A 27,098-nucleotide genomic window follows, 5' to 3' on the forward strand; every position below is an offset into this window, starting at 1 on the left:
CAGGTGAGGTCATGGTGGGCCATGTTTATGAGACAAAAGAGAGAAAAGTGGTCCTCTCCTCCTTCTCTCTCCTCCCTCTCTCTCTTCCGTCGCCTCTCTCCTCCCTCTCCCTACCGTGCAACCAGTTCTGCTTCTCTCCATCTTCTTCTTCTTCGAAAACCCAGCAAGCCGAAGAAGCCGCGAAGCAGCAACCAGCAACCGCCGGAACGCCACCGTAAGCCCACCGGAGGCCGTCGCACGTCCAGCCGCACCTCCGCCTTCCTCTCCCGTCACTGCCTCTTTCCTCCATCTTCAGCTGCTGCTCGGCATCCCAGCAGATCTGAGAAGATGCCGAAGTAGCCAGCAAGCCGCCGGACCGCCCTCAACGCCACCGCTGGACACGCCGTCGCCGCTCGCCGTCCCGTGCACAACCGCTACTCCTCGCTCGCCCGCACTTGGCCGACGCCCAGCCATCCCCGTCTATCTCAATTCGCGTGTTCCAGGAGCTACCGAAGCTCGTCCCCGCCATTGTGAGCCACCGTTGACTTCCCCACCGGCCTGTCCAAGCCCCGTCGGTCTTCCCCGCTTGTTTCGGTCCCAAGCCAGCCCCAGATGCGCCCTTTCTCGGCCTCAACCAGTAGCGAACAGGGAGTTGGAAAAATGGGTATCACAGTGGAGTTTTGGCCCGTTTTGGTCGGCTTCCCGACCCCGGAAGCTAGACCCGCTTTGGAGACTATCCACCATCGCGTCGTCCCCGTCGTTTTGAGCCGTTCGGCTCGTTAATAGGGTGAGTTTATCATCTAATCCCCGCTTAGTAAGTTAATTATGCTTAAGGGGTGTTTAGATTAGTCTAATCAGGTTTATGTGGTTAAATTAGATTATTTTAATGAAAAATTAGATTAGTTGTATGATTAGTTTAATGGATGTTTAATTAGGGCTAATTGCATGTTTAAATTAGTGTAATCTAGTTTAAGCCCTAATTAGTTATTTTTAATTAATTAATTATTTCGAATTCTTAAATATTATTTTATTAAATTATATTATTATAATATAATATTTAATTATTTAATTTTCGGAATTAAATTTAATTATTTAATAATTTCGAAAATTTTGGGATGATCGGTCGTTAGAATTTCGCGCTGATCGCAATAGTGCGGTCAGTTTGTGCTAATTGTATGTTAAATTGAGAAATTGAGTGAAAATGATAATTATGGTTAATTACTCTAAATTGTGGAATTGTGTGAAATTGGAGAAGTTTTGGTATTTAACTTGAAAATACTGGGTGTCGGTTTTTGGCACCATGAGTGGTTGGTAGGACCAGTTTGTATCGATTGATTGAATGGATGTTTATGTGGGGATTCATCCCAAATCTGTTTAATGTTGGTATTTGATTGGAATTTTGATCGTGAAAGGTTGTGAGTGGATCTAGAAAATCATCAAAGCTCGGCTGTGCCCTGTTGGGCCGTGATATACCACCGAATTAAGAATCGATCATGCTCACTGGGGCCGTAAATTGCCACCTGATAAAGGTCGTGCCTGTTGGGCCGTAAATTGCCACCAGATAAAGGTCGCGCCCGTTGGGCCGTGAATTGCCACCAGATAAAGGTCGCGCCCGTTGGGCCGTAAATTGCCACCCGATAGGGGTCGCGCCTGATAAGGCCGTAATCCGCCACCTATTAAAGGTCGCACCCATTGGGCCGTAATTTGCCACCTAAAGATCGGTCGTGTCCTTTGGACCGTGGTTTATAGTGAATGGATTGATTGATTATTGAAATGTACTAACGTGCAGGAAGGGCCTAAGGCGAGGTAAGTCCTCAATTCTATTTGTGTGGTTAGAGCGCCCTGAGCTGTATTTTCTTCCTAATCGGGTCTTAGAGGGTAGGACTTGCTAAGACATTGTCTCACCCCGCTGTAGGATAATATTTCCAGGTCCTTAAATGGCGGTCGTGGAGGACTTGAAGCCATGGACATTTGTGGAGGTGGAGACCGAAGAATCGGCGAACGTGTCTAACTAGTTGGTCATAGGACAGTTCCCTTTTTGTTGAGCTGGTCTATTTTGTAGACAATCCAGTGGTGTATATAAACCTATGTGTTTTTAAGAAAGCTTGATTGGTTGTGATTGATTGCCTACTTTTCTATCCCAAGTTAATTGTTGTTAGGGGATTTGTTTCGCTTCCGCATGCGTTATAAAATGAATGGGTCGGCGACGTGTCCTAAGAAGTCACATTTCTATCGACCACAATGGGATGTGCACATGCTCGAGGTTCGGGGTGTGACACGACAGATGTTAGATACTGCTCGCCTAAGTTAATGTTTCCTAAAATCTTGCCGTAAGGGTTTTCGCTACCGCTTATTCACATTCATCTGATGTTTGTTACAAGTATGGACTACATCCACTCGTGCCAATCTATATTCACATATTAAGGAGAAATGTTAGTGCATTTGAGCAGTTTTCCTTTTGTATTGGAATAATGAGAAATGGTCCATAAATTTTGATTCAATATGTAATGTGATCTTTGAATTTTTAAACTTTAACCTAATATTCAATATAGTTTTTTAATCTTAATTTATTCAATGTGGTCCTTGAACTTTTTGTTCATACTCAATATATTCCATGAACTGTATGAAGATATTCAATCTAGTTCTTCCATTAATTCTTGATCAGGGATAATATTGAACATTTTCGTTTAATTTACGAATTAAATTAAACATGTATCAAAAGTTCAAAGATTCTATTGAATTAATTAAAAGTTCATGAATCACATTACACATTGGGTTAAAGTTTATAGACTACATTGAATAAAATAAAATTTCATAGACAATATTGCGCATTGAACCAAAGTTCATAGATTGTTTTTTGTGCGGCACTGTCCTCAACCGGGGGAACTGGGTCAACCTGTGGTTGAGGACAATGCCACAAGGCATGTCAACCTAGCTGTGGGCATTTAACCCACCCTCACTCACTCCAGGCGCAGGAGGCTACTATACCTGCCTATCTGGTAATAGTCAGAACCAAAGTTCTGACGTGGTGTCTACCTTCACCACTGTGATGCTCCTTAATTTCCTGTCTATCTTTTTTTTTCGGTAAAAGGTAAGAATATATTGAGCTTTGGACAAAATACAAAAATCCGGCGCCAAAAACTTACACTCTAGCTGCAACAACAGGAAGAGTGTAAGGGAGCCGAAGTAAAAACCAAAGGAAACAACAAACACAGTAGCACAGCCTAAGGCCGGTGAACAAGCAACACTACGAACAACTCAACAAACCTCGACTAGCAATAAGAAAGACGAAGAACGGAGAGTGTAAGTAGTGACAAGCAAAAGCAGGACGATACAAAAAACATGCACCGCCTAAGGAGGAGAGGACGGCTGCTGAAGACCATAGGGTCGAAACCCCAGTTCCTCTGAAGTCTCTTATTTCTAGGATTACTCGGGACATTCTTGAAAGTGATAGCTTTGTCTTTGACAACCTTGATGAGGTGGTTCTTCAAGGCCGAGACCACCAAGGTTTCACCACGAAAAATGATGCTATTCCTCTTCTTCCAAATGAGATGGCACATGGCACCAAATGAGGACCGCACAATACTATGGAAGAAATCCTTACCCATTAAGAACTTCAACGCCCATGAGAGATTTTCCTTCCAAGATCTATTCCTCCAAGGAAGGTTGCACTTGGACGTGCAGAAGAAGGCAAGTGTCACCGAGGTTTCACAATCAAAAAATAAATGGTCAATAGAATCCGGGACGGTATTACAGAAAGCACAAACTGAGTAGTCGATCCTTCCATGAGAGAGCAGGAGCGTCTGAGTAGCAAGCTGATTTTTGGTGATCAACCACAAATTAAATTGAAACCGAGGGGCAACTGCATTATCCCAAACAAAAGAAGCCCAAGGCACACGGTCCTTTTTAGTTCTAAAGGTATTCCAAGCAGAAACAACAGAAAAAGAACTAGAAGGATCATACCGCCAGGAGAAGCGATCCCGAGTTAAGGAAGAAACCGGGATAGAAATACTCAAACTGTCAAGAAACAATTTGAGCAAGCGACCCGCGGGGGAGAAGAGATCAGCCGCTACTGCATAACTCGGAAGGTCGAAACTCCCTAGTAGAGAAGCCAGAATAAAAGAGTCCAGAGAACCACAAGATAGCCAATTGCCATGCCATAAAGATACATCAAAGCCGTTACCAGTCTTCTAGAAGAAAGACAATCTGAAGTATTTCCTAAGTTGAAGGATTTTCTTCCACGCCCAGGAGCACATGGCCGGACGGGAGGAGATCCAAAAATTAGCTTTCTTTAAGAAGTTAGTATGAATCCAACGGCACCATAAGGATTCTTTATCAATAAAGAGGATCCATATGTATTTGAGCATTGATGCTTTGTTGCAATCCTTTAACTTCCGAATACCTAAGCCGCCTTCATCTTTCGGGAGACAAACGTCATCCCAAGAAAGCTTACCCCCCCAACCAAGGGTGGTGCCCTTCCATAAGAATTGTCGTATAATTTGTTCGATTTTATCTAAAACCACACCTGGTAAAATGAAGACACTGGCCCAAAAAGCTTGAATAGAGTGTAGAACTGATTTTATTAGTTGAGTTCTCCCTGCAAATGACAAAAACCGCCGAGCCCAGGATTGAACTCTGGCAGTGATTCGATCAATCAAGATGGCGCAATCAACTTTGCCAAGTCTAGAGGTGATTATCGATACTCCGAGATAACGAACACTTCCTGTCTATCTTTATCTTCCCGATAGAGAGAGAATAGGAGGACAGCGCGAGATCTCCCACCCTAGGATGGTTCTCCCACCTGTTTCCTCCGGTGAGCCTTTTAAGAATATGCTCAGGTCCACTTTTTTCTTTCATTTTAGATGATAATTTATTTGACTTTTTGGACGTGGAATATATTTTTTGAGATTCGATTGTAATTTGCAGGTTATGAGAGGAAGACATTCTGTCAGAATACCGGGTTTTGAAGAGCTTTAGAAGCTTTAGTCAGGGTTTCGGAATGTTTTCTCTTATTTGATATGGTTAGTTGCTTTTATCCTTTCCTTCTCTTTGCAAAAAGAGTACTTTGATGCAAATCAACTTTTGAGCCTCGAAAAAGTGAAGTTAAAATAATCGCATGTGTTACTATTATTATCGTGCTGCATAAGCTTTCGCTACTAATATGGTAATATTGTAAACAGGCCGTGTACGGTGCATCTCAATAATTTGGTGTAGAGAATTGCTTGAAATTCTTTTTCTAATGAATTTAAGTCATACTTATGGTCTTTAGACCAAATAGAAGTACTTCAAATGTACATTTGGGCGCCGGGGGATTTCCAATGAGGAAGTTTTTGTTTGAGTTGCACGTATCGCTTCGAATTAAGACCACTTGCATAGGCTAAAAGCCTGTATTTAATTAGTTTATGGGATGTGTAAAGTGTTTCATAAGCCTCTTAGCCGCTCCTTAGCCATGCCTTTGGATTATTAGAAAAATAATTGCAGTTGATGAATACAACTAGTTCATTTAGATAGAACATAAATTTTTCATTTGTTTGTGTCTTATTACCATCTTTCTATGTTTTTCCTTCCTCTATTGCTTTGAATGTACAAATCATAAGTTTATAGAGGGGTATGTATGTATCGAACAAGAGCATGTAAAGGGTTAGTTTCTAAGTTCTTTTTTAAAGATCAATGTCCTTCCGGTCAATTTATATTCATGTTTGATGATCTCCTATGTAAACGGGGATATTACAAAGTGGCATTTACTTTGTATTTATTATTATTTGATAATGCGAAATAAATTTCAACATAACGAAGCGTGAGTTATCACCAATTATTTGATTTCACAAATGTACACACACCTTATTTAGGAACTCTAAACCGAATTTTTTTCTTGAAGTTGAAAGATATGCTATTACTCGATTGCGAAAGGTCGGTCAGCTTAATTCAACATGGGAAAGATTATTCCATAGTAAGAAAGAAAATATTTTGAATGCACTCTAGACCATTGGAAAAGCCAAAGTCAAAAGAAACATGGACGACTCAACTTGGTTTTTTTCTAGCGTGTACTAAATTGTAAATACCATGACAAACATTCACCAATCAGAATTCAAAAACTTACCTTTCTTTACTGGTAGGCACCGCCATTCTGAAAAAAAAAACATTCAAAAAAAAAAAAAAAAACCTTGTACGAGAGGAAATCCGCCAATAGCAGATGACCCCCTCTCGTCAGTCTTCTCCCTCTTTGTCCCGATAGGCTTCAAGGAAGGCAAGCAAAGACTCTTCCTATGCCTCCCTCCCTCTCTTTCTCTCTCTCTCTCTCTCTCTCTCTCTCTCTCTCTCTCTCTCTCTCTCTAGAACTGCATCCCTCGCTTTCGCTCTCTTCCTGCCTTGGTGGGTTCCCCGCTCTTCTTCTTGCTGGCTAACCTGCCGGTCGTCCAGGTATGGATCTTTCTTTCTGTGCTTGCTTGTTTGGTTCATTCGTCGAAATCAAGATCGCTTGTGGTTTCGGTTTAGCGTGTGAAGATCTGATTTTGAGCGCTCCGGCGCTGGTTTTCGTACTTTTCGAGGCTGCCCATGATCGATCGTCTCCTTGTTTTTTGGTGGAATCGGGTGTCGCGACTGTGCATATGTGGAGGAGGCAGTGGTTGTTTAATCTTTTCGCTTGATGAATTCAATTCGTTCAGCGGGGAACGTTCTGGGTTCTGCTTTCTGAAAGGGTGATATGTATAGGGTTGTGTGATTTACTGGCAGCATGTGGACGTGACCGCTTCGAGTAGTCCCTGATCTTGGTGGTGGCGAGTGAGAGGATTTGCTGGGTAGGTCGGCTCTTCGTGTTTTGCGGAGCTGCTCTGGTGTTGTGAGCTAGTGGATGGAGTGTTGTAGAGATTACTGAGGCGCCGTTTTGTATGCTGAGATGTGACAAGTACGAGATTTTGTAAGGGTTAGTCGAGGAGTGTAGGCAAGTGAAGAAACTAATGCCTGTTCTGTTTCTTCGCTCTGAATTTTAACTATGGCGGATTGAAGTTGAACCAGAAGTTTTATTGGGAAGTTTGGTTTAAAAAGAAGTTATTTAGTTGATGGCATTTGACAACTTGATTATGCAAGTATGATAAACGCCTTTGTTTTCCATGGGATTGATACTTCCTGGTATTTTCTAGTGATAGCATAGAGAGAAGAAGCTTACTATAATTGCATGGGAAATGCGACTTTTAGCCAGGACAACTTTATGCCCATTTCCTTTCAAGATTCCTTTATCTATTGTGCGTATGAAGTTACAATCTTTTTTTTTTTATTCTTAAAATGGTGAATTTAATTTTGAGCAAGGGATTTGTGGGTATGCATACCGGTTTAGGATATCCTTCTAAATCGAGTCATCGGCTTTGTAGGTGAAGACATTACTAAGGGAAGAATTTTAATCGTCTTATCACCAGATGTTGTATCGTGACCATGATAGGATATTAAGTAATAGATCGGTCGATGGAATGGACCATCAACATGTAATTTGATGAAATTAGTAAATGGAATAGATTATTGATATGTCAGTTATTGATCAATGGATTGGACCATTGATATTATTATTTTAATATTACTAAGGAAGTGAGTATTTTCTTTTTTTAAACAAAGCTTTGTTGAAATGAAATAACTCATATATAATTTGATATGTTTTATATACCTTAAGTTTGGATTACAAGTTTTTGGTATCACTTTGTACACATGCATAGTAGTTGTTCGATCTACTTAGAAAAAATGTACTATTCACTAAGTTATGGTTGTTCACTCCTCTCTTTCCCAATATTTTTAGGTTCTTTGGCAAGCGGCAATAGTACAAAAGTGCTAATGACAGAGACTTTTGAGTGTTGGACTTTTGAATATAATTTGAGGCTGCATTCTTCGAATGGAAAGATGGTCAGGTCATACCCTTATCTTTATAGAATTCGGGGTGTGACACTTGTTACCTCCCTACAAAGTCCTTTGATTATTAGGTATATATCCTCCACTTACGCCAAGATATATATACTTCATCCAGGCCGCATTATTTTTTAGGCCATTCGTTGCACCTCAAGCACCCAATTTGTGACCAAAATTGCTCCTCCTAGTAATTGCTTCTAACATGTCACACTGAACCACAGTCAAATTATTTGTAAAGAAAAGCGAACCCGAAAGCATCTCTCGCAATACTAATCTCGTGGCCAAGTTAATTTAGTTTTTCCTCAATAGATTCTGTATCAATTTCACCTTAAAAGGCAAGATACCTTTCCAAGTATGAATCGGTCAGATCTAAACTAACAAAAGTTGTGAATGGTCCTGTGATTCCTTGGACGGAAAATGTAAATGATGAGAATTTTAATGGTACTCAGACAGGGAAAGTTCGTGACTATCCTGTGTACAGAGGTACTGAAAATGTAAAAATAAACTGGAAGTGAATATAAACAGCATATATTCTTTAATTGATTAGCGGACCTTTGCACAAATTACAATTCAAATACTTATACCATCTATCGCAAGTTTACAAATTGCTCACATTCGAAAATTTCGATCCCTAGTAGAGGCGCATCGCGTCACTTCCTCCACAGTTACCACCTTAAATGGCTGTGTCCATATTGCCCACTAGTACAGGACAGCCCTTTTAGTACTGGACTCTCTTGTTGATGGATTGTACTTTATCGTCACTTGGCCATTTTTGCTTTTGTCGTTATTAGAGTAAACTCTTGTCAATTAGGACATTTTTTTTTGGTAATAACAGAGGCCCCATTTTAGAAGAAGTGAATAGTTTCCGGTTCTTTTAAATATTCGTGTACCATCATTATTTAAAAAAAGAAAAGACGCGTTTGATGATCGCATCTTTTTACCTCACACTTTTCGCCAGTAATTTTGCACGTTCTCTCCCGCTTCCTCGCAAGAGACGCCACATTATACTATTTTAGAAAACCTATTTCTTTAGACCGCGTGACCTGAGCCAATGGTCGCATCTTTCCTCCGTTTCTTCTACAAATCCAAATCTTCTTCAACCTTGGGCTCTCAAACTTCTTTCAAACATGGCGCCGGTCGCCAGATCTTCAGCCTTTTCCTCTTAGCCGCCCCGGTGTAGACGTCGATTGATTCACTGATCCCTGAGGTTTCCAATGGAAAGGCGAACTCTCTCTCCACAATTCCTAGATCAATATGAGGATGAATAGGTTATTCTTGACCCTTACTTTAAATCACTGCTCGTTCCTTCATCTTTTAATCACTATTTCCTCATCACCATGAAGTCTCCTTGTTCATCGAGATTTTTCTCCTTGAACAAGTTTGGACAAAGATGAATTCTCGATTCCAGTTTCTGATGCAAACCCCACGTGCTGCCCCTTTGGAAACAAGCCCAAATTGTTAGCTTTAGAATTCTGCTGTCTTGACTTTGATAAAGCTAGTACGGATACCTAGAGGCGATGAATAGGTATATAAAAAAAATATTGATAAATAAATGAGAAATAAAATAAGTTACTTGCAATGTCTGGATGATGATCAGAATCAGTTTCACGGAACATCAACTTCTGCAATAACGTGCAACAGACTAAAACAAAGAGTGTTAAGGGAAGAGAATATTGTATACGAAATTTATAGTGGCTAGGCTTATATTAAACATACATCCACTTTCTTACGTTGACAAACTATTGGCTGGATTTCACTAAGAATCAATAAAAGAGTACAACTTGTACGTGCAAACACTCAGTGGTAGATCATTCTATCTCACAAAGACATTTTTCTTGTGTTTTCTCTCCTGATCACGATTTGAAACATTCACAGACAAAGACAAGTAATTGAGAGTAATTTCAGACTTTGGAATTTCAAATTCTCATTCCTTATTTTGCTTGACTGAATGACCTCCTTAAGTATCCTTCCATGCAACACTAACCATTGACATTCTTCAGAGGAAATTCTTCAAATCTACTTGTTGGACAGAATAATTCAAAGAGATCTTGTGGCCATTGAAGACGGAAATAGAACTTCCAATTGTTTTTTGGTTGCCCATACAAACAGAATCTTAGTTTCCATAAGTGATGCTTCATTATATAAAACTTATCTTCAAGATTGATTTTATCAATTTGCGATTGCCAATCAATATATATATATATGGAAAAGTAAAATCCTTTGCTAGAAAACTAGTCATTGTAGAATAGTATCCAAATAAGGTTCATTCTGGATCTATGTCGCAATCTTGTTAAATTTGGTTCTGGACTCTTCCAAGTTCTAGGCTTAACACGATCTTAATCTAAACTCGTCAAAGTGGGATACTCTTCTGAGATATAATAGACTTTGACAGAAGTCTTCAATGGAAACTCAAAAACATACTCATAATCAATTTGTTCAAAAAATAGGCATTAAAATCAGAAAGTTTTGTCAACAACTTCAAAATCTTATCAGAGTTTTCTCAACAAACTTTAGTTTGGAATTTGATTTAATTTGTTCTCTTTGTCCCTTCTAGTCCTCCTCCACAAATTGTTTTTTTCCTTCATCTAGGACCTCTCTCTATTACTCTTCTCCACATTTTTGTCATTATCGGATGTTGACACCTAAATTTTAATTAACAAATTAAGTGTACATTTTTTTTTGTAAAAATAAAAACAAAATAAACAAAAGTTAACACCACAAAAAAACTTCAAACTAGTATACCCCTAAAACTTATTTTTTGATCACCAAAAACCCCAAACTAATACACTTGTGACAATTTTACCCTCCATTAATTTTTCTTAAATTTTACCCTCAAATTGTTGAGTTGAATTATATGTGACGTTGATGAGTATAATGATTTAGGGTTTTACCCTCCGTCTATCAATTTGTGGTTTTTTGTGGTAGTTTGTTGTTTTTTATGGTAAAAAAAAAAAAATAGTTTGGTTAAACTTGTCATGGGCATATTAGTTTGGAGGTTTTTTGTGGTAAAAAATTAATATAGGATAAATCTGTGATAGATGTATCAATTTAGGGTTTTTCGTAGTGTTAACCCAATAAATAAATAATAGAGAAATAAACAAAATAACAAAAACAAGGGAAAATTCCAAATAAAGAAAGTGAAATGCCATCATTTTCTCAAAAAAGATCTAGAGTTGATATTGTTTCAAATAAGGGCATGAACTCACAATTTAGTAAGGGCAATTTCGTCTTTTAAATTGTCTCCTTTTTCTTTCTTTTTTTTTTGTTTTTCATTTCCAAAAAAAAATTAAACTTTAAAAAAAAAAAAACACACATGGCAAGGAGGGCTCCCTCTTACGATGGCCGACGATTGGTGACCCTCACTATAAATAGGAGAGGGCCCTCCCACTTGTATTTTTGTTTTTTTCTTTTTTAAAATTTTCTTTTTAAATTTTTAATCTAATTAAATTTAAATTTAAATTATGTTTGGACGAAAATATTCGTAATAGACTGAATGTTTTTTGTCGGCATGCAAAGCTAGATCCTTATTTGAAATAGTCATGACTACTTCAAATCCTTCTTTGAGACTAATATATTATTTAAAATAAAGCTCATTTCGAACCTTTATTTGAAAAAATAAATATACTTTATGCTCTTATTTGGAATTTTTCCCAAAAATAATAAAGAAGAGAGAAAATAGGAGAGCTTTGGCCATATTCAATTCGGCTGCTCGGCCTAGATTCAAGACATAAGTGCAGATCCATGAAAGCTGGGCCAACCGACTTCGTCATGCGGCCCGGTCTAAACACACCCACCGTAATGGGCTCGTTGGTATTTAAGAAGAATAAAGGATTCGACCCATTAGACCAGAAGCCCACAATAGATAAACCCGACCCGTTTCTCTTTCTCCCTCTACTCTCTTCTTCGTCGTCTCTGAACTAAATGCAAGAGATGTGCTCATGGAACAGAACCGGGAGCAGGGGACTTGTTACACACGCACCGAGCATTGAAAGCTCCTCTCACCATAAGCGATTTCCTTCGGACTCATCTTACGATTTCCGACATCCCGACTCTGTTCCACGCCCAAAAAGCTCTCAGGTGTTCAGATTATGCTTGAAGCTCCTCCTCCGGTTCAGGTTTCAGTCATCAACACATCTTAGAGCCTACTGCTCTGTTTCACTCTGTTCTCATGAAAGAAGGAACCGAAATAGCACGTTCTCTATTAAGATCAATCGCCCTGGCGGGTTTTACAAAATGATTATTGCTATTGTTGAATCTAATAATGCTTTGATATAGTTTACTTGGGCAAGAGCCTACTAGAGGTATTGTAACTTCAGTACCACGCCTACTTTTTCGATAGATCATTTTAGTGCTATTTCGATGAGAAAAAGATCACTATGCACGTCTCTACATGTCTCGCTCTTTCTTTATTTTTATTTTTTCCGTATGTTGCTCTCCAGAATGAGTTCTAAACAGTAGGTTCCCATATGCCGAAGCTACCAAGGGAAAGGGAGGGCCAGGAGGGTGTGAAATTGTATGCTTTGGTTTGTGTCGAGAGACTTGTGACCTTATTTGCTTGGTTTCGACTCGCGTACGACCACAAAGACTATATGTCTCATGTCTTTCGGAAGCAACAAATTGCTCCAATCCATGAAAAGAGAACGATGCGTGGATGCTCAAAAAAGAGGCGGTAATACTCATCACTGGTCCGACGTTCGGCGCAGACACCATCGAAGCAAATCGCCCTTGCGGCAACCGATCTTACTCAATCAGAATCATGCTTCTGGCAACACTCAGTCTCGACACTTCCGGTTCAGGCTTTTCTCAAGCACCAATTCGAGTTCACAAGCAAAACTAGGAATTCGAGAATTCTGTTGAACTGGTTGAATCGCACGAACAACATCGATACGTCCAATAGATTTGCTTCTTAATTAAGGAATGTAAGTAAACAGGCAGCTAATTTCACCAGCAGAAACATCTAGCATGTCAAGATCATTTCTCGGAGGAACTAGGATCCTCTTGCCCGGTGGATTGACAATGGCCAAGAAAAATTTTCTCATTTTTCGTTGCTGGGCAATGATACGGAAAATTAGTCGATGATATATGTTTTTTACATCGATGAATGCTTATACTTGAGTTATGGAAAAATGACGTTTGTTATTGAAATATCTAGAGTCATGAATCATAGGGACCCAAGTTATCGGACGGAACACTTCCTTTGTTATAACACTCTCTTAGTGGTACGTGTCGTGACTTTAGCGCTTGGACACAAGTCCCCAACCTTTGAACCCAAGACCGCAATGCCCAACATTGACTCGAGTCCCCAACTATCAGCCCGTCAACCTATGATCGAACCCATCCGACTTGTCTCCTCCGATCGGGTTCCAATGCCTCAACCTGCGAAATCAGCAGCCCAACCCAGGACCTAACCTGAGACCTTCGCAGCCCGACCTAGGCGCCCAACCACCAAGACTAAGATCTCAGCCGTCGAACTCAGCCATCGAACTCAAGTGCCGGGCGCCCCTATGTTTAGATCCAAATCACCGGCACCTAAGCTCGAGTCCTTGTGTCGATCTAGGGACCCTAGTGTCACGGCGCCAACTTCGTTGCCCCTAGCAGCTTGAGGTCCACATTCTTCTAGACTAAAGGTATTAAAGTATCATTGATATCGATAGCAACATGCTAACACGTGGTTTTTTTAAAAAAAAGAGAATTTTGACATGTTGAGATACGTTATATGTTAAATGTATATTTTTATATATACATGATAAATCATCATTTTTATGATTATTTTAATCAAATTAATTTGATACAAATTCACAGATAAATAAATAATAATAAAAGATCCTAGAATGAATTTACACTAAAAATATTAATTCACCATTTATTAATATTATTCATTGTTTGAATTTAACAAATTCAACTCAATTTCAATAATACATGAAACATGGAAAAAAAAAAACAAGCAATCCATATTCTTGACTCACGTGTCAGCAAATGTCAAAGAGAAGAGAAAAAGATAAACTTGGGAAGTGAATTATGTGTCAAAGGAAATGAGAGTCGGAAAAGAATGGAAAACTAGATTTTTCTTCTTTCTCAATTTATTATTTTAATTATTTTAATTATATATATATTCATTTTAACCTCTCATTTATTGAAAATTTTTAAAATTGACCACATTCATGTCATGTCAAAATTCCAAATTCGAGTGTCGGAAAATGTCAAAAAAGTTGACAAAGTGTCGAATTTTTTAACAAGTGTTGACTGAATGTCGAAAAGTGTTGGAATATTTGATACAACATGAAGGCTCCTAAAGAGTTTTGTTGCTTCATAGATTATCAATAGCCAACCTCGAGCCACCATCAATGGGTTCTGTCAAAATCCCTCCTATTTAGGAGCAGTTCAATTATGCACAACATCACCCGATTGTAAAAAATAACGTATGGCTAGAATGAGGAAGAATTATAGAAAAAATCATAAATCTATGGCAATTGTGTTAGTTCGGTCGTAAACTTTATTTTATCAATTCAATTTTAAACATTTTGCAATTATATTAATTCAATCCATTTAGTCAATTTTGTCTAGCTGATGCTGATATGGCAATTTTTAAATAATTTTTTAAATTTTTTAAGTAATTTTACCTTAATCATTTCTTTTTCCTTTTCTTCTTTCTGTTCTTCCTTCTTTGCACGCAATGCTCGCTAAGGTCTGTGGGTGAGGCGACTTTATCTAGATCTGGGCAAGACCAACCTTGTCACGGCCTCGCCCACGATTGGTGAGGCCATGGTTGCCTTTGCCTAGGCCCTGCTCGATGAGGCAATACACAAGGCTTTCGTTGGAGGTGAGATGAGAGGTTTCATTATAAGTGTTCCAAAACAGCGAGACCAAACCGAGGTGAATTTGTAGGGCATTTCATAGACGTACCCCCAAAGCGGCAAATCGAGCAAGTAGTACAGATCTTCGCGGAACCTCTCACCCTCCGACGCAAAAATCGAGTTGTCGAACTTCCTGACGTTGTCATCCGTGGTCAGGTTGGTCATATCTTCAGGTTGGTCAAAAACGAGGTCTCGGGCTTACTGGAGTAAAGAAAGGCAGCGTCGGATAATGGAAAGAAGTGGAGAGAGAGGAGAAGAAGAAATAGAAGAGAAGGAAGAGAAGGACAAGGAGCAGGAGGAAGAGGACCACCGGGGACCTAAACCGTTGGTGAAGGAACGACGACGGAAGATATTTGCCCGCCGTGACCAGATTATTGCCTCTCCTTCGCTTAGTTGTGGGCAAAGAAGCAAAAGAAGGAAGAAGAGAAAAAGAGAAAAGGAAAAAGAAAAAGAAATAAAAATAAAAATAAAAAATAAAAAAATATAATAAAAATTACCACATTTGATTGGATCACTTCTAGGTCCACATCAACACCAACCAGCCAAAATTGACTGAATTGACATAATTACAAAAATTTAAAATTAACTTGATAAAAAATATTTAGGATTGAATTGATATAATTACAATAAATTTATTACCTTTTTTAATAATTTCCTCACCGGAGTGTCCATGAAGCAAGTGAAATTCTCTCCATTCTCGTTTAATTTCGTAAGTACAAGTTCTTTTTCCATAAACCTTTGTGGCACCAGCCAAAATAAAGTTCCAAGTCAAAAGGAAAGAAATAAAGGATTACAGAGGATTGGGAAAGCCATCAGATACCAGCAGATAACAAGCAAAATATAGACTACAAAGCCCAACAACACACCATCCAAGACATCATGCTGGTGCTATACAAAACCCAAAACTGATTCAACAAGATCTAAAATTACAATATCTCAATTATCAATCCTTCTTAGATCAGGACTCAGAGGCAGCAGATACATTCCAATCATCAACTTCATCTTCAAGCTTGTACTTACTGAAGTGCCTGACCTTAAACTTCCACACTCCTTTGACAGGGTCATACGACACAAACTCAGCACCTTGATCCTCAGCCTTCTTCTTGAGCATCTCCTTGTACTTCTCAATTTTAGGCCCTTCTGTCCACTGTTGTCCAGTCTTCTTGTCAGAACATTTGATGTTAAGAAGTGTAACTTCAGCGGGCTTATTGAGACCTTGTCCAATAGGAGGTTTCTTGTTGTCGTCCGGGTAAACAATCACCTCTCGGTTGTTAAACTGGACAAGGGCTTCAAGATCAAGCCGTCGAACATCAGTCTCACCCATGAACTTGATACTTCCATAACCATGCCGCCCCACGACGAAGTCCTTGACACGGCGGCAGAACCCTGGCTCAGCCCTTTCCTTGGCAGCCAGCTCCTGGATTCTAGGCTCAGTGTAGTAATCGGAGTGACGGAGCTTGGGCATTAGTGCCTCAATGTCTGCACCATGCTCATACACTATTGCAGCCTCACCAGCCCTGTGTCCATTGAGTGTCATTGAGGAGTCACCTTTCAGAACAGAGTGATCATCATGGTCTCCATTTGATTTGTGGCTGCCTCTAACATGATCTGTTTGATCCTTCACACGACCATTTTCAACTGGACCTCCTGTTGCAAGTTGGAAATAATAATTAAGTTAATCATATAAGGTCTTCGGATCTACAATATTAACCACGATAATTTACATATTTCACAACTTCTAATTGAAACTATCTCTGCATATTTGCAAAACAGGAACATCTCCGTGATTGGAGTCACCTTTGAGAGATACTTTGTCATCTCGAATTATACTCGAGATTGTTAGAGAAAGTAGTATCAAACACAAAAAATCGGCTTTGTCAGGAGAAGCTTTTCACTTATCAATAGAACAAGATGTTACTTCAAAAAAATAATAATAATCATCCAATAGTTACTCCTCAGGACTTCACTTTTGAGTAAAAATATATGTAACAACGATAAAAAGAATTCTAATTTGAAACATAAGAACATTGGAGTCCTTTGTCTATGCTCTTACAATTTCCTCAGCAAAAGCTATAACTTCAAAAGTCAAACCCAAAGACTGGCATCAATTTCCTCAAGAAACTTGAACAGAAAAGGTGTCAGACAGCAAAGGCCAATGAACATAGACAATTGCATCGTGTTCACTTTTAAGTCCAAAATGGCAAAACCAGAATTTGGACACTAAAACAATAAACCAGGATAATGAATAATCAAGAAATATGGAAAAAGAGAGATGTATTCAAGGGCTAGCTATGTATTTTCACATGTTATATTTCGTAATAGTGTTAAGTTGTGTCACTGGAAACACTACTTTTTTATCATGCCATAAAACTCAAGCATATATTAAGAATTGGAGTCAATCTGTGTCACTTTAAGGTTTGCTATATAATCTTGTATAAACGTGTTAATTCTTATCAAAAATTATTTCAAAAGAGATGAGTTATATAAAATCACTCCGTCAAGCATAAAGGGATGACAAAAGCTAATCATATCCTAGCATCTTATGATGAAATTAAGATGTCATCACACGCAATGAAAATCACCAGTCATTATTTGTCAAATTTACAGGACTATACAGCAAGACCAACACATAAGAATCTCACCGTTTTCCTGCCCAGTTCCAGATGTGTCCTTCAATGGAGATGGCTTTTCTGTGCTAGTTCTTGAAGGCCACTGCTCAGATGGACGGATAACCAGAGCCCTTGGATTTTCCCGAGGAATGAAAAGAGCATCAGCCTTTGGCGTGCTAGGTGTTTCTTCATCCTCACTAAAAAAGGGAACCTGGAATGGCAATCCGAAAAGTGAGGTTTTCATTGTAGCACATGAGAAAAGAGTTATTGAGCAGAAAGTGCATATTCCCAGTCAATGTTCTAGAAAACATAACAAGTATAGCGCACATCAGTTAATTAATCCACTTTTACCTTTGGCGCGTCACTTTTAGGGTGATATTTCCTTATAGGCAACCTAATCCGTCTCTGCGACAAATGTCGGGATGTCAATAAAGAGGATATACGGACAGGAGCAGGTTTTTCCACCACCTAGACAACAGGATTCAAAAGATTAGATCACTTTCTACACATCATAAGCTTACCAAAACAGAAGGCACAAAATTAGCAACTAAAATGGAAAGTAGTCTTCCATATTGAATAAACCAACGAAGAAAGTCAAACAGGTCAGCAAGCTCATAATCATCTCATGTAGCAAGATCATCTTTACTTACTGGCATGCTGGAAATTCCATATTGAATAGAAGAACTAGTCCCAGTTCGGCCAATTGATACTTGAGGCATTGCAGGAAGGGTTCCGAATGGATTAGTGACAGCAACTGGTTGCATGACAGCAGGGGTCAGGGTGGCCGACCTGTTGAGCATGGGCATCACATCATTAATTAATTGCACAGTGCAAAATCCCCTCTTACTGGTCAAAGAAGAATAAATAAGCAATAGAAAGAACGAAAAGATAATACAACTCAATAATCAAAACACAGGCAGCACCAAATTGGGCAAGGCAAACCCAACGCAGTTATGCAAATAAAGAGCGAGTATAGTGTAAAAGGACGCACGGATTTCCAAGGTTGCTCTGGCCAAATATATTTTGGGTACCAAAACCACCGGTAGCAGCTGACACCACAGAACAGAAATAAAATCAGCATTATATACATACAAACTCATCTATTGACACCAAAAGAAAAGACAGAAATAATTTAACAAGCTCAAGTAACCTGTTTGTGTCTGACCCACGTGACCAAAGCTAAAAAGACTGGTTGTTTGGGCAGGTTGAGATGATTGAAAGGGAGTCGAGAAGGACTGCTGCAGACACAACATCAAATGTGATTAAAAGAGAAGTGAACCCCATTAACACCCCCCCCAAAAAAAAAAAAAAAAAAAAAAACTATAAGTTCACCTAAATATCAAGAGGAGGAGAAAAACTTAATAATTATACAGGAAGAAATAAAACTGCAAAAAGCAGAAGCTACACATAAGATGCTGCAATAAATTTTTATCAAAACCAACTTACATTTATTGGACTGAATCCAGTGGGAGTTGTAGAAGGAAGCTGTGAAGTGCTTGGGAATGAACTTCCCCCAAACCCACCAGTAGGTGTGTTGAACATGTTTGTTTGACCCAACGAAGGAGTAGTTGTCTGAACAAAAGGAGATGTAGTCTGTCCAAATAGAGACGCGGTCTGTCCAAAAGTAGAAGTGCTCTGTCCAAAGCCAGTCTGGCCAAAGGATGGCGTAGTAGATGAAAATAATGGGGTGGACTGAGAGGTAAAACTAGAGGCAAATGGAGAGCTCCCCATAGTCGGAGAACTAAAAACTGATGGCGATGAACCAAATGCAGAAGGGCCTGATGTAGGAAAGATGGATGATGATGAACTGGCACCAAATGCAGGAGTTGGAGTCGATCCAAACAAGGAAGGTGCAGTCGATGCAGTTGAAGAACTGAAAGGTGAAATGCTGGGTGTAGCCGAGGATCCAAACCCAGTACTGAAGGGTTTAGAAGCGAAAGGATTGGAGGTTGTGTTGGAAGCAAAAGGAGATGATTGACCAAATGCTGGTGAAGGAGTTGAAGAAGAAGCACCAAAGCCAATAGCACCAGCGGACTGACCAGCAGGATTTGGTCCACCTAAAAATTATGTCTCGTTAGCATACAGTCAATGCAGCTAAAGCCAATACTTACATAAAAAGAACAGTCTAAGGGCTGCACCTTTATCTCCCGCTTGATAATCCTCCCATCTAAGCTCCTCATGGCTCTTATCCTTATATACAGACATTGCCGATATTGACTCTAGCTTACCAGCTCCTTGAGTTCCACTGCCATTATCTGCCTCAGTTGTTGGTGTGTAAGGAGCCACTCTACTTCCGCCACGCTGACCTCCAAAAGGTGACTGTCCGAAACCACTAGTTCCAAAAGTTGGTGTTGTGGCCTGGCCTCCTGCATGAAAAATAATGTGAGGACCAAATTCTTACAGTACACTGCAGTGAAAATTATTCTTAATTTATAGTAAAAAGCCACAACCCAAAATCTGTTAGACCAGCCTTTTTTTAGGCACGCTGGATATTCCAAGTGAGAACTGGGATGACGATAGTAGTCCAAAACATTCCTGAAGCAAAAATTAATTCATTTTACAAGACTCACCAATCTGGGATCCAAAAGGGGATGATGTAGCTCCAAATGGACTGCCACCAAATGCAGAGGTTGATTGGCCAAAAGCAGGAGAAGAGCCAAAACTGAAGGATGGACTACTAGAAGCCCCGAAGGCTGGAGCACTGGAAGCCCCGAAGGCTGGAGCACTGGAAGCCCCGAAGGCTGGAGTACTGGAAGCACCGAAGGCTGGAGTACTGGAAGCACCGAAGGCTGGAGCACTTGAAGCACCAAATAGAGGAGCACTGGATGCGCCAAATGCAGGGGTACTTGAAGATCCAAAAAGTGGTGCACTGGAAGTCCCAAAAGCTCCCCCAGTGCCGAACCCTGGGGTGGTTGATGAGCCAAAAGCAGTGCCTGTGCTCCCAAATGGAGTGCTTGAACCAAAGGCAGGAGTGCTTGCTTGTCCAAAGGCAGATGTACTAGCTCCAAATGAAGGTGTACTGGTAGAACCAAAGGCAGGAGTACTAGTACCACCAAATGCTGACTGACTTGATGCACCAAAAGTGGGGGAGGAACCAAAAACATTGCCCCCAAATGCTGGCTGTGATGGCTGACTTGTGCTTCCAAATGGACTTGTTTGAGGGGTCGAACCAAACCCACCAAAAGAAGGCTTTTGTCCAAAAAAAGAAGATCCTGTTCAAAAGGAAACCACTAGTGAAGAAAAATTCTCAGCTTGTAAGCCAGATAAATGGAGAAACAACTGCATTCATACTTTGGAAAGGAAAAAATCCAAATTCAACTACTATTTCAGTAGGGAATATAACTCCTGAAGTACAATAGCCAGGTGACTGAGTATTGGAATAGAGGAACAGGAAGAGAATTAAGACTAAAATGCAAACTTCCACCAAAGAAAGGTAAAAGGATTATCAATTGGGAAGTGGACATTGATTGAATGAACTGACTAAAGTACTATAGATCCTGCCACAATCAATGCCACCTAGGATAACTAGCGTCAGAAAAGATTAGGCAAGGTGCATGTGAAGCAGGCAGTTGAAAGTAAATTCAAAATTATTGCCGTTAAGCTTAACGCTAGCTACAGTCAGTTGCTCATCTATTCCAGAACTGAATAATATACCTTAATGTAACACAATGGGAGTTACTCACAGTGGATAAAAAGGAAAACAAATCCTCATCAACAAATAATTTGCAATGGTCCAATCCTAACAAGTCAACATTCTTTCAAGGCAAAGCTTAAAAAAAACCTTATGCTCCAATTAAAACTATAAAAAAAATCTTGGACACATTTAGGAATAACATTGTTCAACACTTTGCAAGCTTGAAGCCCTCATTTGTACTGAACAAATCCTCTCCTTTATGACTGTTTTTCAACTTCCACAAAAGCATTAGTTGACAATGAGTTTGTACATTAGACATTTAGAATTTTTTACCACTATGCTTGACCATCATTTTTTCAACTTTTGATCAAATGTCATCATGACACAAATGATCATGAGAAAGGAAATTCTTTGGTATGAGATAATTAGTCAGAATGACACAAATGAAAACTGTTCAACTTGCATCCAATTAGAAAATTTTGACCCTCATGTCACTAAATCTTTCGCGACATTTCAGGGAAATCAGGTACACAGATCACATGCCCAAATCATCTTAGACAAGTTCTCATTGTGATTGTGCTCATTTCGTTCACAGGTACATAAAACATAAGAAACATGCCTGCCCTCCATAGACCCTTGAATTTCCTTGAGCTTCTGTGGCATTTTGCATTCCTAGAAGATCCTAATTGCACTTTAAATTTGATAAATTCAGCTGATTCAAATACGGCATCTCCAAACCCACTAGTTCACCTTTTTACAAAACAAACATAACTTCAGTTGCTTCCCTTTTGGCTTCTGCTCTATTTGAATGGCAGACCAACTACTATCATTCTTGCCTCTCAACTTGCCAAAAAAAAAAAAAAAAACTCTTAAGAGTTATAGGATAAATTCAACATACTCTTCAACTTGTCCCATGATCTCTTGGAAAACTAGCCTATCAAAATCCAATTCCAAATATTTTTCCCATATCGAAGAAACAATAAGCACCCTATCAAATGCCTATCTATAAGTTCACTCTCAGAGGTTCTCATGATCACGAGGGTAATAACTAATCACTTACCACCGAAAGCTGAGGAAGAGCTCCCAAAAGCAGGAGTTGATGATGCACCAAAAGCGGGTGTTGAAGTTCCAAAAGATGGTGAAGATGAAGCACCAAAGGCAGGCGTAGTAGAAAAAGGCGAAGAGGGTTGAGTAGCATCAAAAACACCAGTTGAAGTCCCACCGAACATGGAGCTCCCCGTTTGAGTGCCAAAAGGGTTTGGGCTACCAAAAGGTTTTGGGGCAAAAGGATTGGTTGGGTTACTTGCCTGCCCAAAGACTGATTGGGTCCCAAAAGGACTGCTAGATGATTGCCCAAAAGCTGTAAAAAGCATTCCAATTAACATAACCAAAGAAGGTGACAACAAAAGGTTGGAAATCGGCAATACGTAAGTTAAGGAAGATGTCATAATCCATCACACGAGGGAACTTTCACGTCACACAAACTGACGAGAAATCCCTTAAAAAAAACAAAAAGAAGAAGAGAAATAAAAGCAGCATCATCGCAGGGAATAGGCATGGGCAACCAAAATTTAAAAAAAAAGAAAAAAAGAAAAAGGATTCAACAGTTCGATCAAGCAATGTACCCTGCTGAAGAAACTAGAAATCTAGAGGAAATACTCACGGTTCGTTCCGCTGAACATCCTCGCTGCGCGGTTCTCTACACGGGGCAACGTGTAAGGACTTCCGAAATCCCCCCAAGCCGGATCAGAAGCTGCAACATCATCCCGAAGAAATCAGCAAACACAGAGACCACGAAATCTTTCGCCTATATATCGGCAATGAGCCATAGACTAGAGATTCCACAGCTAGGTACCGCGAAGCTAATCTCAATGCCAATGCGACAAAAGAGATAACAGCTGAGGCCAGGCCAGGCCAGGCCAGGCCTGGCACTAACAGAGCCTTCAGCTCGTCCGCCCCAACCGCCTAGTAAACCCTAGGAAAACGCACACCGGGAAAGCAAAGAGAGAACAAAGGACGAGGAGAGGCAATCGGAACCCGGACGCGACCGGTCCCTCGCGCCGGGGACGAGCGAGCGAGCGAGCGCGTTGCGGATCCGATAGAGCTTAGGGCTCTTCACGAAAGCGAATCGCCGGAAGCGACGAGAGACGGCGGCGGCGGCTAGGGTTTCCGGAGTTACCTCGATCGATCTGAAGCGGCGGCGGCGGTGCGGAAGGCGGAGAGAGACGCCGGAGCCTCCCAGGGCGAAGAGGGGCCGGAGACGATGAGTGAAGCCTTGCGTGCGCCGTGAGGACGGGGGGCGGAGAAGAAAGCTTTGGGGGATTTTAATGAGCGCGTGCCGCGTAGCTCCCTTGCTTGGCGCGTCGTTTTAAAGCTACGGGGGCTTGGCGAGCCTTCTGCCGTAGATGTGGCGCGATGATAATGGCTATTCTTGTTAGTATTAGGACATTGATTTTTGATGACTAATCAAAGATATTTCTAGAGAAAAAAAATTCATATTATATAATTTATATTTTAAAATTTTAGTGATTTTTATTATTTGTTGCATAGTCCGTCCATAACAGATGAAACATTACGCGAGAAAGTTATTTATATAGATCGAATGTATCCAAAAGTACCTATTGATCTAAAAGAAGGTCGAAAAGGAAAAATAAGAACTAGACGAAATGGAAAATAATTCTTTTACTGTCGGAGATTTTTGGACCTACTCCAACGCAGGAAAATATCCACAGAATCTAAATAAGAAATCACCATTCGAATTGAAAATTAAACTATGCCATTTAAATCGTCATTCAATTAATATAAATAACTATTTAATGTTTACAAGCCGGGGTGTTTAACAAGCATTTTGAAGTATCTTTCAATCAAAAGCTGGTCTTGGAAATGTCGAAAGCTCAAAGTATATAAGAACCGGTCTTTCTGAGTAGTATTTGTAGAATTCTAAAATTAGGATTAAAAATATCTTTGTTTTCTTTTAAAACTATTCTCACTAATTCTTAAATTTTCTGATTTTGCCGTTATACATTAATAACATTGGGCGAATGGAATAATCGGCAATCATCGGTAATTGGCCAAACCGCTAAAGTAGCCCACCTTATTATTGTATATCTCTTTACGTGAGGATGGCTGGCGAGGGCTAGCAAAGGGCTGACGAGAGGCCGGTGAGGCTGCGCAACCTAGCGAACATTGCCAAAGGTTGCCCGGCCTGAAGCGACCTTCATCTCAATCTTGCGACTCTCGCCAGGAGTCTTACAACCTCAAGTATCCCTCGTCTTAGTCTCGCAACGATTGCCCCGCAACGATTGCCCCAGGTTGAGCAGTCAACGACCTGAGCCCTTAACCTCTAGCGAAGGGTTTGAATTTTTTATATAAAAAAAAAATATATATATATATAAAAATATATATATATATATATAATATGTAGCCGAAGCCCCTCCTTGCAAAGGTTTTTTTGCCAAATAGTACTTAACCCAAGAGTTCTTACTAAACGTATCCCCGTAGGACTTTAGTTTTTCCACATTTATATTACACCCAAAGCTCATTTTCGAAGCTAAATCAAACTCACTCATAAGCTTTGCATGTACTACACGGAAATTCTACATGGAACTAGAAGAAAACTTTATAATCTTTTGGCTCCGTTTGTTTCATGCAGAATAAATGATCTTGAAAACAAAAATTGAAGATTTGTATCACTTGAAATAATTAGTCAATGAAAAAACTTTTAATTATCGACAATAATTCATGTTTAAACATTTTTCATGAACGATGAAAATTATTTTTGTTCATTCATTTAAATAAGCAACATAAATTATTGTTTTAAAAAATGTATTTTACAAGTCATTTATTTTTCATGAAATAAATAAAACCAAAGTGATTAAGAGATAGCTAAATGTATTACCATTATATGTGTCACTAAATTAATAATAGTTTTGGAAAATATTAAAATTTTAATGATGTGTTGTGTCACCACACAACTATCCATATTCAAGCCAAGAACGTATTTTTAGATGAATTAAACTATTATAAATACACCGTGAAAACGATATAAATCACTCCATATATCCTTTTGTGCACCGGCTGCTTTGATGGTACCCGTGTGATATGTAGATGTTGAACAGCTCATTTACGCTTGACACCACCTTTCGTTTCCTCTTCAAGGCGTCATTGTATCCTGGGTGGGTCGATACCCTCCGTCGTAGTGTAATTTATCATAATTCTTAGAGATAAAAATATCCTAATTGCCAAAACTTGGCACAAATACAAAAGTCTTAAAATTTCCAAAAATACACTTAAGTGTCACTTTAAAAAAAAAAAAAAATTGGACACTTAAATGCCAATTTCGTTCGACTTTCTGAAATCGATCTACATGGGTTGCCAAAATGTCCGCTTAGCAATCCCTGTCCCAAAACCACGTTGACTTGCCTCCAAATTTGAATTTTAATATAAATATCAATTAAATTAAATTTAAAAATAAATTTAAAAAGCAGCAAATCAGCGAAGACTTTTTAAGTTTAATTTTTAAAATTTAATTCAATTAATATTTATATTAAAAATCAAAATTTGGACCAAACGACATCGTTAATTGACTTATTTAACTAATCGGCGCAACATGGATTTTTTTTTAAAGAAATGCCACATCATTTAAAATTCTCGCCGGAAAAAAAAAATATATCATATCAATTGTTTGGTCGAAAATTCTCATTATTGACACTTAAGTGTTCATTTCTTATCCAATTTTAGCACTTAAGTGTACTTTTGGAAAGTTTGGTACTTATGTATCCATCCGTATCTAGTTTTGGCATTTGAAATGTTCTTCACCTATTTTCGTTAATTTTATATCATGACTTGAAAAGGGCGACAAATTCCCCACCCCATTCCAATCCTGAACTTTTGGACGCAAATATTTGTGAAACAGACAATTAGCCACCTTGTTGACTAAGTTAATCTACTCCCTCAACTTCTTTAGAAGATGCATCAAGATTTGCTATTTATGATTCTATCGCATTCATAACAATAACACAAATGCAAAGTACCGGGTAGAAGCCTCATAACCTTTGAACCCAGTATCTTTGGATTATGTGCATTCAGCTCAACCTCAAAAGCAAGATCAAAAACTTGTCTCTCAACATAAATTTTTAAATCTAGTTTGGATTTTAGTTACATCTCATGATCATACTGTTTTACTAAGATTAAACACTTCAAAAAAAAAAAAAAAAAAAGGAGATGAGTCCCCATTCTTAGTCCCGAACTTTTGAGCACTCAAGTGATTGAAAAAAAATTTATGGCATTTAAGTGGGTACTGCACATAAGTATTAATTGTTGGGTCATTTTCCCTTTAATGTAGCAAGGTTGAGAACTTTCTACTTTAGAAGTATGTGGTGTGTGTTTGGTCCAATTTCCAAAAATTCTCCATCCTATTTTGTTTAAATCAAATTATATTTTTTGGACAATCAGGTCATGAGCTTTTCGTTGATGTGAAAATCAAATTAATGGAACTTTGGAATCTTATTCCCAATCATACTTTGGTTGAATTTATGTGTTTCGAATATGTGCATGCTTCTATCCGTGGGATTGCAACAAAGGTTTTCCCCCACCTATAATGATAGTATATATTTTGAAGATACCACACTATGTTGTGTGTATGAAGTAACATATATTTTATTAACTTTTGAACAATAAAGCTTCTTAGATGTGTTTAGATTTCTTTCTCCATAACATGCATTATAGGAATATGTATGATGATAAGAACATTCGTTTTCAAATATGTGTAAATCTTCTTTAGGAGAAAACACGTAAAGTGCCAAAACTTAACACAAGTGAACAAATAAGTATATACCTACGCAACTTTTTTAAAGTGTCAACTCGGCAAGGCTTGCTAGAAACCCGACATTAATAAAACCGGTTCATGTGACTTAATGGAATATCCACTCAGCAATCATTGTCCTAAAATGTCAATTTGTCCAAATTTGATTTTAATATAAATATTAATTAAATTAAAATTTAAAAACTATTTTTTTATAATAAAAAAAAGCAGCAAACCAACAACGCCTCCACAACTCTCGTTGTCGCATTTGCCCTACCATCGTTGAAAAGGGCTAGCAACCAGCGACAATGGGGTAAGGGTCGATCATG

General features: G+C 39.1%; 1 protein-coding gene across 2 annotated transcripts; it reads right to left on the reverse strand.

Moving 5' to 3' along the window:
- Positions 1–15,394: 15,394 nt before the first annotated feature.
- LOC104428341 (nuclear pore complex protein NUP98A) lies at positions 15,395–23,303 on the reverse strand. 2 transcript variants are annotated; one of them, XM_018866124.2, is made up of 12 exons: positions 23,146–23,303; positions 22,630–22,719; positions 22,027–22,326; positions 19,903–20,544; positions 19,471–19,698; positions 18,779–19,389; positions 18,483–18,567; positions 18,324–18,381; positions 17,983–18,121; positions 17,684–17,800; positions 17,366–17,543; positions 15,395–16,370 (listed from the first exon to the last, which is right to left on the reverse strand). In XM_018866124.2, the coding sequence occupies exons 2-12, from the start codon at positions 22,646–22,648 to the stop codon at positions 15,682–15,684; spliced, it is 3,066 nt and encodes a 1,021-aa protein (XP_018721669.2). In that variant the 5' UTR covers positions 22,649–22,719; positions 23,146–23,303; the 3' UTR covers positions 15,395–15,681. The 2 variants fall into 2 exon arrangements, with proteins under 2 accessions (XP_018721669.2, XP_010039642.2); XM_010041340.3 differs by having other exon boundaries at positions 18,483–18,570.
- Positions 23,304–27,098: the final 3,795 nt, after the last annotated feature.

Source organism: Eucalyptus grandis, chromosome 4, assembly GCF_016545825.1.
Source record: "Eucalyptus grandis isolate ANBG69807.140 chromosome 4, ASM1654582v1, whole genome shotgun sequence".
Lineage (NCBI taxonomy): Eukaryota > Viridiplantae > Streptophyta > Magnoliopsida > Myrtales > Myrtaceae > Eucalyptus > Eucalyptus grandis.